The sequence below is a fragment of the Penicillium macrosclerotiorum genome (assembly GCF_028827735.1).
Source record: "Penicillium macrosclerotiorum strain IBT 26536 chromosome Unknown utg000002l_segment0_segment0, whole genome shotgun sequence".
Classification (NCBI taxonomy): Eukaryota; Fungi; Ascomycota; class Eurotiomycetes; order Eurotiales; family Aspergillaceae; genus Penicillium; species Penicillium macrosclerotiorum.
Window position 1 is genome coordinate 3861554 of NW_026643082.1, and position 10414 is coordinate 3871967.

Here is a 10414-nt window from a genome sequence, read left to right on the forward strand (position 1 = left end):
CAAAAGAAAGGAAAAAGGAGAAAGGAAAGAAGCCATTTAATATGGGCAAATCACTTGAGCCGAGCGTCGGGGTTGCTCGTACTTAAGTCCATTGGGCATATTTCTAGTCACGGCGGACGTCCGTCTGATGGTATACTTACAATGCACTCATATGTGAGGGATGTATCTGTGAGAGTGCCAAATTGTTACCACCCGCAACTTGAAGTGTGGAAGTGTGGGAAAGATATATGTTATGATTGATAGCCAGAGGGAACAGCTCATTTATATAAGGGCACTAGCATCTATTGCTTCCCCGATAAGGATTTTCCAAAGAAAGAGAGCGCCATTCCTTACTAAGTGCACTCATGTTCAGTGAAACTACGACTTCTGGAATGCATCCCTCAGCAATGCCGCCTCTTGTGCTCGGTGTTCCTTCCCAAACCCTGTTGCAACACTTGGGGTAGCCGCCCGTCCTGCGAACCGAACTCGACGGCCATGGTGCTGCTTGGTCGTGTCGAAAATCGTCTCTAATCGAGTCTTCCCGAAGGCCCATGCGCCATCATTCAAAGATTCCTCTTGGCACCAGACAATGTCCGAAGCGCTGGGATATTGATTGATGTTATCCCTCACCTGCTTCCAGGGGAAAGGATGTAATTGTTCGACACGAGTTATGGCAGTGTCTGTAATTCCATGCGCTTCCCGATACTTGGATAGCGCAAAGTACACCTGTCCGGTACAATATATAACTCTCTTAATGCTCGAAGGTTCGGCAATCGAGTTGGCATGCTCCGGATCACCAATAAGCGGCTGAAATTGGGAGTCTCCGATAAAGTCCTCGATACTAGATTTTACCAAGGGATGGCGCAAAAGCGATTTGGAGAAAAAAATGATCAAAGCTGTAGGGATACAGTATGTTAGCGGGTAAAGTCATGCGATGGGAAACCTGGAAACCTGGCTTACGTTTGCGGAAGTCTCGGTGCAGCTGTCGTCTTAACACATGGAATAAGTTTGCTGGACTTGTCATATAGACGACCTGCATGTTAGCATCTTGATGCTGTCTCTCAAGTTGTTGCTCCGTTGGGAAGAAGCGACCATCCTCGCTGCTCAACTGCAGGAATCGTTCCATGCGAGCTGATGAATGTTCAGGTCCCTGCCCGTCAAAGCCATGAGGCAAAGATAGTACAAGCCCAGATCTCAATAGCCACTTATTCTCAGCAGAAGAGATGAATTGGTCAATAATGCACTGAGCATTATTTGCAAAGTCTCCAAACTGCGCTTCCCACATCGTTAAGGCGTTGGGGTACATGCACGAATAGCCGTAGTCAAATCCCAGGACTCCATATTCGCTCAATGAGGAGTTACCAACAGTAAACTCCGCCTGTTTCAAACTAAGGTCATTGAGTGGAACATAAGTTGATCCTGTAACTTGATCATGCAGTACTGCATGGCGCTGAGAGAAGGTACCACGCTCAACATCTTGCCCTGAAATGCGAACATGATAACCTTCAAGACACAGAGTTCCCAATGCTAGTGCCTCAGCTGTAGCCCAATCAATCTCTTGCCCTCCAATAAGACTTTCCTGGCGCTTCTGGAGGATTCGCTTCAAGCTTTTATGGACCTGAAATGGCTCATCGGGAATGCCTAATTTACTGGCGACAGCATCGACCATGTCTCGAGTGATAGCGGTAGACCTTGTAGGCAGAATCTCCTGTTTGACCTCAGTTGGGGATTTCAGGCCCATCCATGGAGCAGTAAGGTACTCCCGCTCCAGAGATTCAGGGTTCTTGCTGTTTTCCAAACTCTTCGTCATAATGTTCCAAACTTCCCCCTCCATCTGGCCAACTTCCTCCTGTGTCACAATACCTTCTTGAGCCAGCTTTTTGACATATAAGTCCAAATGTGGGGGTTTCTTCTCAATTTGCTCATACATCTTAGGTTGAGTAAAAAAAGGCTGATCCATTTCATTATGGCCATGCTTTCGGTAGCAAATCATGTCAACCCAGCAGTCTTTCCCAAAATAAGCACGATAATCTGCAGCTAGCTCACAAAGGAAAACCACTGCTTCAACATCATCTGCATTGACGTGGAAAATTGGAGCATTGATACTCTTTGCAATATCCGTGACATAGGGAGATGATCGTGCCGACTCTGGATTTGTGGTGAACCCGACCTGGTTGTTGATGACCAAATGAACAGTTCCACCTGTTTCATAGGATTCCAATCCCGAAAGACCGAGAGTCTCATATATCACCCCTTGCCCTGAAAAAGAAGCATCGGTGTGACTGTTCAAAACCATAGTTGATGACCGGTTGCCCCCATTCTGGTGCTGCACGGCGCGAGCCATACCTTGTCCCAGTGTGTTCTGGGATTCTAGATGGGATGGATTTGGCAAGATAGATAAATGGACATTTTTTCCGGTGGGAGTCTCTCGCTCATAGTTTATCCCAAGATGATATTTGACGTCTCCCGAAATTTGATTGCGAGATTCCGAATCTGCAGAAAACTCGCTGAAGATTATTTCATTGGGCTTCCGCCCTACGTTACTCAGAACGTTGAGCTTGCCGCGATGGCAGCAAGGGAAGATAATTTCTCGAACTCCGTTTTCAGCACTTCTATCGATGATTGCCTTCAGGGCTGGGATTTGGCTCTCCACCCCCTCGATACTAAAGCGTTTCGCGTTGGGAAATTTGGCTGCCATAAACTTTTCGAAGACAGTCGTCCACACAAGTCGGTCAAGAATCCTTTTCTTTTCCTTTGGGGAAAATTTATAAGGCTTGCGTTTCTCAAGGCGCTCTTGGATCCATTCGCGTTCTTGCCGCGTGGCAACATGAAGATATTCAGCGCCAATTGAGCTGCAATATATCTTCTCACAAGCAGCCACGATATCGCGAAGAGTCATCGTGGAGGATTGCGCCGAGACAAAGTGCGGCAGCACCTCAGGACCAAGTTCAATCTCTTTGATCATATGGGCTTCTGTCAGACCATAAAACTCAGGTTGAAGCTCTTCCGGGAGTTGGAACTTAGTATTCGAGAGATCAAGAGGATTTGTCTGCGCCTTTTTGTGACCAAATTCCCGATATGCGCGGACTAAGCGCTCAATTTTGGACTTGATATTCGATGTATCAGATAGAATACTCAACGGTTTGCTTTTCGAAGCAGGTGCCACGCTGTCATGTAATTGAATAAGAGGACTTTTCGTTGGCAAGCCATATTCAATTGCGTGAAAGTACTCTTGCCATGAATTGTGGACAGAGGCTGGATCACGACGCCATGCCTGATACATATGATCGAGATAGTCCGAAGAAGTAGCCATGGAACCGGCAGAGTATAACTGAAAATTCCATCAGTCTTATCTCAGTATTAACTCGTCGAGTTCTCAAATTACCCGCTTCTGTTGAACGTAATAAGTCCATCGTCCTCGACACGTAGAGAAGTTATACAGAAACCTTGGCCTTGCAAGGTTCCTTGCCTGACAACCTGCATATCGCAGGAGCACAGAATTTGACAAAGCCATGCCTAGCAAGAATCCTTGTGGTATTTACCCCGGGTTTTACTGAGGAATCTGCGTTGAAATATGTATTAGGGCTGCCCACCGAGCGGTGATCGGATCCAGCTTCGGCAAGCGGCTAGAGCTCAGCCGAAATTCATCTACCTCAACAGATACGCCATGGATAGGCAATAACCCTCAGGTTATAGCTCTGTCGGTGAAGATTAAATAGGCCATATAACCGCCAAATAGCCGATGGACGTTGGGGCGGGGGAATAGTATCGGTTCGCACTTCCGAACATTCAATAACTAGCTGATATATGGAAACAACAACCCAGTGGCTCATTAATAACCTTGAGACTTCCAAGGGGCGGGTCTGCCAAACATGCTCATATACGGCTAGATATAACGATACTTAAATTGGATAATAATGCAAACAATGTCCTGACATTTGGTCTTCTACAAGTGATAATGCGAGAATCGGACTGAGCCTCCGATGCTTCGGCATAATGTTAGAACGCCGACATGCCAAGTCTTGAGGGCTCCTCGCCACCCGAAAGCAAAACAACATTTACTGGGTCTACAATAAATCCTGTTCCTTGTCTCTTTCTCGGTCTCCTGCCAATTTGTGCAACGTTGTGATCGCCAGTGCGAAACACGCAGCAAAGTTTTCATTAATATACACAAAGCAATGACTTCATACTACCAGAGTCCGTTGATAATAGATATAGACATGGCCCTTTGAATGATCTTCTGATGAGAGTCGGAAAGATGATTTTTTCGGGATCTAGGTCGAGTCATAGTCGTCAATATGTTTTATCTGCTCTCCACTGTTGACATGCTGACCAATCTGCTGTTGGGAAGCCTTTATGACATCGTTTACTTTTAGCTGCTAGGACATGGGATGCAGGCACTCTCCTCTTTTTCCACGGCTATCTGAGAAAGGCGCGCTACAAATTTGACGATATTACAAAGACATTGATCATATCATACCATATCCTATCCGCGGCAGATAGGAATCTTCATTTTGGTATTTGGTGTACTCGGGAGATGCCGTGACATGTCCGGGACATTCAGAGGGGTAAGATATCGAGAGGGAAAGAGGGAAACAAAGGGGAGCACGCGGAGGAGATAAAATAGGAGGGCGGATCGAAGGAGAGAATTAGGAGAGCAGAGAAGAGAGACGGAATTTTTTTTCGGATTTCGAGGTAATTTCGGGGTAAAGATCAAGAGATACGCAGGGAAAGGAGGTAAAGGGGAAGAGAATCGCAATTAAGGTGGGGAAAAAAAGGTGAAGTTGAGAGCGAGTATCGGAAAAAGGGTGTCACTCTCTTTGTTGACTGATGTTTGAGGAATAAGGAAGGTTTCGAAAGAAGATGATGAGTAGGAGTCGAGGTAGAGACTGGGGAGGTTCGACGATTCACAAGGGAAAGATCATGCTGCGGAGCTGAAGAACATTGCAAGATGGCGGAGCAAGGTTCGAATGAAAGGCAAACCGAAGTTTCAAGACGGCAGAGCGCCATAAACTAAAGAAAGACTCTTGGAACCAAGAAGTGATGATATGGTTTTGAGAGGCCATTCTTGCAGATTGCGACTCAGCTGAAGACGAGGTGAGGTCGATCTAGCACGCATGGATCCGCCCATCGCAGCAAAACTTTGCTTCGCGATGATTGAATCGACGTAAGAGGTGAGGAGAAGTACATCAGGAAAGAGGGAAAAGAACTCGAAGGGGAGAAGATGATGAAAATAGAAGAAAAAAAAAAAGAAAACGCGCTTGCACATGACCGCCGCTGATCATGACCGACAGTCTGAAGTCGTAAGGTTCAAGAAAAACACAAGGAAACCGTGCAAGCGGTTCCTTTCAGACTCCCTGCCAACATCCCATAAGAAAGAAAACTTTTACTCCTGGGGCAGCTGGCTGCGGCGAGTCTTCTCGGCTTCGAGGTTCTCGTAAAGAAGATACAAGGCCTTCTCATTGGCCTGGGCACTGCCCATGATGGTGAACATGCGCTCACCAGTCTCATCATGGGGAGCCTTAGCAATAGAGATGCGGGCTCCAGAGCTCCGACGAATCTCGGTGATCTTGCTACCAGCGCGGCCAATGATGCAGCCAACCATGTCCGCAGGAATGCTGATGTTCTGGGTCTGGATTTCCTCGCCGTCTTCTGTGACTAGAGGATATCCACGAGAGCCAGCATCCGAGTTGGACCGGCGACTGAAGCCACCATTATCGCTGAAATCAGCTCCGTTGCCAGTGCGGTTGTACTGACGGCTGGTGTAACCATTACCGCCACCAACAGAGTTGTTGTTGCTGTTAATGGGCTGCGAGCCCAGGGACGCGCGAACAGCGGGGTTGTAGAGTACAGTGCCGGTACCACGCTGCCAGTCATCGATCAGGCACTTGCCGATTTCCCAGACGGCCTTCTCGATACCCTCGGGGGTGCCCTGCACCTCCACGATCCGCTCGGTAGACTGGGGGAGCATCTCCTTCTGGGCAACCATGCGGACACCGGAGGCATCTTGGATGTGCTTGATCTTCAGGCCCTGTCGTCCAATGATGGTACCCATCTGGTTGTGGGAAATGAGGAGGCGAACGGCTGGGATTTGGTCAGCATGTAATCTAAATTTGCAACTAGCGAACGAAATAGGAGAAATTCTGATCTGGTAGGAGGGCCGATAAAGGACATCGGCCGGGTGGAGTTTTTGAACCCTCGGAGCTGAGGGACATGGAGGAAATCGAGAAATCGGGGGACTTACGGTGAGTGCCATTGTTAGAGACGACGCCACCCATACCCATCTGAGGAGCACCCTCCAAAAGACCCTTGGCAACGATCGCGTAGGCGCGGGCGGTGCCTTGGAGGGGACCGGTGACGGTCAGGACTCGGTCGTGAACACCAGGAACGACCTTGCTCACGCCGGCCTTGACACCGGTCTCATCGCGCAGGTCAGCCACGTTCTTGCCCGCTTTGCCGATAATGACACCGGCCTCCTTGGAAGAGACGATAGCACGCAAGGTGAGCATGGACTGCGCATACTCTTCCTCGGTCTTGGGGGTGACGTCCATCGGCTCCTGCTCGCCCATGGTGTCGTTGTAGGCGTCGGGCATAGGCTCGTCAGCCACAGTGGTCTGGTGGACTTCGGTAGCATCCATAGTGTCGGTCGATTTCAGGGAGAAAGGGAAATAGACGAAGGGAAAGGTGGTTGTGTGGGAGGAGATGGTCAAGCTCGTCGGAAGTCACACGGTCGCGATTGAGTGAATAGCGGGGAGTTCACTGAAGAGAGTCAAGATCAGCGCCCGAAACAAGTTTAGATACCGCGCAGTGTTGAAGAAGATCGTGCGACCGTCAAATAGGCCTCACAGCTTTTCAACGACGACTGGGCGGCTCGAGGCTGGATGGGTGGCCTACCGAAGAGGGTCCGAGAGAGGTGGAGAAATCAACGTGGGAGAAGAGGGGAAAGTGACGAGACGGTAGAAGAGGGGGGGGAGGCGTAGAAGGGGAGAAGGAGGGAGAAGAAGGTAGAGGAGATGAAGGAAAGGAGACGAGAAAATGAGGATGAGGGGATGGAGGAGGGGAAAGGTACGGAGGTTGAAGATGGGGGGGGGGGGGGGAGATGTCGTGAAAGAGTTGGAAAGAGGGAATGTGGTGAGTTAAGCGGAGGCGCCAGTTTCAACCCGCGGTGGCCGGTCGATTGGCGCTTATTTCCAACATCACGTTTCCTCCGCCCCCTCGCGCTGGAGATCTATCTCTATAACAGCACTATTATATTGCTATAATACTCGATCCTATTGCTCCGATTGCGCTTTACATGCCGAGGAAAACCACCAGGAATTTCTCGCTTACTGGTCCGCCACAAAAATCACCTTTTGCACCTTCATCGCATTAAATAGCTCATACGCCTCAACGGCTTGCGAAAGAGGCATGATATGCTCGGCCATGAATCTGTTCAAAGAGGTAAGTAGCAAAATTAGGGACAAATGATATGCGAACAGCCTGCAGAGTCAACTCACCCAAGCTTATGCTGGTTCTTCTTCAGAACCTCCAAGGCCTTGTCGGAGACCGACCGGACAGGGCAACGACCCATCTGGACAGTGAGGTTTTTCCCGTAGGCATCATTGCCATCCCAAGGAATCTAGAACTTCTGATCAACGCTTTGATCTCATCCGTAATTATCAAGCATGTAGACTGACCTCTGCATTATGAACTCCAACACTGCTGATGGTGCCGAATGGCCGCAACAGGTCGTAGGCAGTGCGCAGCGCGGGACTCAGTCCAACAACCTCAATGACAGCATCGGCACCCCGGCCGTTGGTAAGCTCCTTCACGCGCTTGTCCAGACCTTCGCGGTCAGTCATAAAGTTCCATGGCTCGGCACCCAGCGACTTGGCGAGATCGAGTCTTGAGGGAACCGAGTCCACGGCCAGAACATGCTTGGGCTTGAACTCCAGTGCATTGATGACGGCACAGAGGCCAACAGGGCCGCAGCCGATCACAACAACGGTCTGTTCAGCGATTTGCTCGGGAGTCGAGTTCTTAAAGGCATTGCTGGCGGCAAAGTATCCCGTGGGGAAGATATCACCCATCAGCACGAGATACTTGTCATCAACGCCCTCGGGGGTCTTGATTACGGTGCCCTCGGCATTCGGAACACGGACCTTGATCATAATTAGCTAAAACCATCGTCCTTATACAATATATCTTCAGGATAGACCTACGTATTGAGCCTGGCCACCGTCAAGATGCTCGCATCCAAACAAAGTGTTTTTTTCGCACCGCGAAGAGAGTCCTTGTTTGCAGTAAAAGCATTTTCCACTATTATTCCATGAGAAGATTATCAGAACTCGAATAGACTACGGCGTTCTACCCCCATTTTGGGGAAAAAAAATCACATACCAGGAGGTAGTAAAAGCACTGACGACACGGTCACCCTTCTGCAACGTCTTGACTGCGCTACCAACTTCAACAATCTCACCCGTGAATTCGTGGCCCATAATAGGACCCGGAGGGCTAGGCTCGATGCCACGGTACACATGCAAGTCACTGGTTTGGGTGATAAGTACAGTGAGCCATTGGGGGATTCTATACTTTCTGGGTACTGACCTGCCACAGAGCGCGGTATAGCCCACCTTAATGACAATATCCTCCGGATCTTGTACAGTAGGGATTGGTCGCTGCTCAACTGCCACCTTGAAGGGCTCTTTGAACACCACTGCTTGCATGGTGCCCTGGGTCGAGGTAGAAGGGGCCATTTTCGATTGCTGGGGAGGGATGACTGGGAGGACCAATGGCTTGACGCTTGCTAGAGTACGGGACTAGAGGGGTTAATCAGATCCAACCGAGCTTAGCGAGGAAGTCAAACCCCGCAGAATGTCAAAGAAGAATTGAACGCCCGGCGGCCGAGCGGTTCCAAGTGGCTCTAGGAAAGAAATTCAATTTAGAAATGTGCGGGTCCCGATGACTGCATTCTGTGTGGGAGGTGGGTCTGATAACTGCCGAATGCGACTATGGACGGGCCATTCAGAGTAATCAGAAGATTGCGGAAGGAGTATATCGAATTAACTAAAGAACTATGTGGTAGACTCGAAGCTATCACTACTGGAACCGCAATTGGAGGGCTAGGTTTGAATAGAACGTAGGAGAAGGGTGTCCGAGAGTAGCTGGAGATACCTTCATTCGCCAAGTTTACAATTGATTTTGTAATGAGTACGCTTTGAAAGGATATCGGTGGGCGTTGAAATAGAATGCAGGATAGAAGTTCAATCAGGAAGATAATAAGCCATAAACCGGTGCCTCCATGGCGCCCAGAACCTCCTGTCAATGACCGTTTCACAGCAAAGGTCACTACAAGAATCAAACCCATGTACTCCGTCCAACGCCTGTCGAAAACACTGTACACCAAAGCTCAAAAAATAGACTATGAAACGCAAAAAAGCCATGGAAACCATTCTGGCAGCATAATATGGGCCAAGAACCTGACACAATCGCTCAGGGTGGATCTGCGATGAGTGAGATCAATCATCAAGATCGAGGCCCGCGGAAGTCTCCAACCCCCGAAGATGCCGTGTGCTCAACAGACTATGCAGAGTAGTTCTTCCTCAAGGATGAACTTTCCCTCTTTATATTTCTCGCTAGTCTCGTATGCCTTGTCATATTTCCACCCTACCGTTTCTTTGCATTGTCGGCAAGCGATATCGCGTACGACGTGTCGACCGGTGGTCATGCTGCGCTCTACGGCATCCGACTCGGTAACGTTAACGACAGTATTGAAGAGATAGGCCTTTCCATGTTGGCCACGAAAATTCTGGGCAAGAGGCAAGGCATACGTCAGCGACAGAAAGGCAACAGCATTGTTGACGAAGGCAACTTACCCGGCTAACAATATCATTATAGTCCGCAAGATGGGTCTTGCATGTCTTACAGCCGAAGATCTTGTTGGAGGTCAGGTAGACATTGTAAGAGATACCCATGGCGAATAATTATGCCGTTGTTGCCTCTGGCGAGAGTTGGGTGGATAGGTAGGAGGTAGACTCTCAGCTATGAAATCCCAGGTTCGAAGAATATCTGGCCCGAGCGAAATCAAGGAATCAAATGGAGCGCCCGATCAGGCCCAGCAATAACGTAGCTTGTGAGCTACCTGTGAGGCAGCTCTCCGCGTGCTGTCCTTAGTTGGCGTGGTCCCAATAGTGAGTACCCCGCCCTAGACTCCGATCAAGGGATGGGACCCAGCAGTTTGTCTTGTTGTCTATATCCAGTACGTAAAAATTGTTGCTTCGGGTCCGGCCGAAGGGGTTTAAAGCCGTAGGAGAAGGCTAGGAGGAACGAGCAAGTAAGAGCTGACACGGCGAGCCTGACGAGTCGCTGACGATAAGATCTCCGCGCGATAAGGAGAGGGTCGGGAAACAGAGTCGGGAAGCACGAAGTCACGTAGCCAGAAACACCAGGCAGACGA

At 49.3% G+C, this 10414-nt stretch overlaps 3 protein-coding genes across 3 annotated transcripts; all 3 read right to left on the reverse strand.

Annotated features, from left to right (window-relative positions):
* Window positions 1-357: 357 nt before the first annotated feature.
* Window positions 358-3292, reverse strand: N7462_002530 (2-oxoglutarate dehydrogenase family protein; the record flags this gene model as incomplete). Its single annotated transcript, XM_057074256.1, has 2 exons — window positions 358-875; window positions 940-3292. The coding sequence occupies 2 exons, from the start codon at window positions 3290-3292 to the stop codon at window positions 358-360; spliced, it is 2871 nt and encodes a 956-aa protein (XP_056937897.1).
* Window positions 3293-5365: 2073 nt separating this feature from the next.
* On the reverse strand, window positions 5366-6617 carry N7462_002531 (KH domain-containing protein; the record flags this gene model as incomplete). Its single annotated transcript, XM_057074257.1, has 2 exons — window positions 5366-6063; window positions 6224-6617. The coding sequence occupies 2 exons, from the start codon at window positions 6615-6617 to the stop codon at window positions 5366-5368; spliced, it is 1092 nt and encodes a 363-aa protein (XP_056937898.1).
* A 687-nt stretch (window positions 6618-7304) lies between these two features.
* N7462_002532 (Alcohol dehydrogenase superfamily zinc-type) lies at window positions 7305-9932 on the reverse strand (the record flags this gene model as incomplete). The annotated part of the gene is made up of 8 exons (XM_057074258.1): window positions 7305-7407; window positions 7476-7597; window positions 7656-8120; window positions 8181-8277; window positions 8359-8505; window positions 8566-8777; window positions 9542-9766; window positions 9834-9932. The coding sequence occupies 8 exons, from the start codon at window positions 9930-9932 to the stop codon at window positions 7305-7307; spliced, it is 1470 nt and encodes a 489-aa protein (XP_056937899.1).
* Between the last annotated feature and the right edge of the window lie 482 nt (window positions 9933-10414).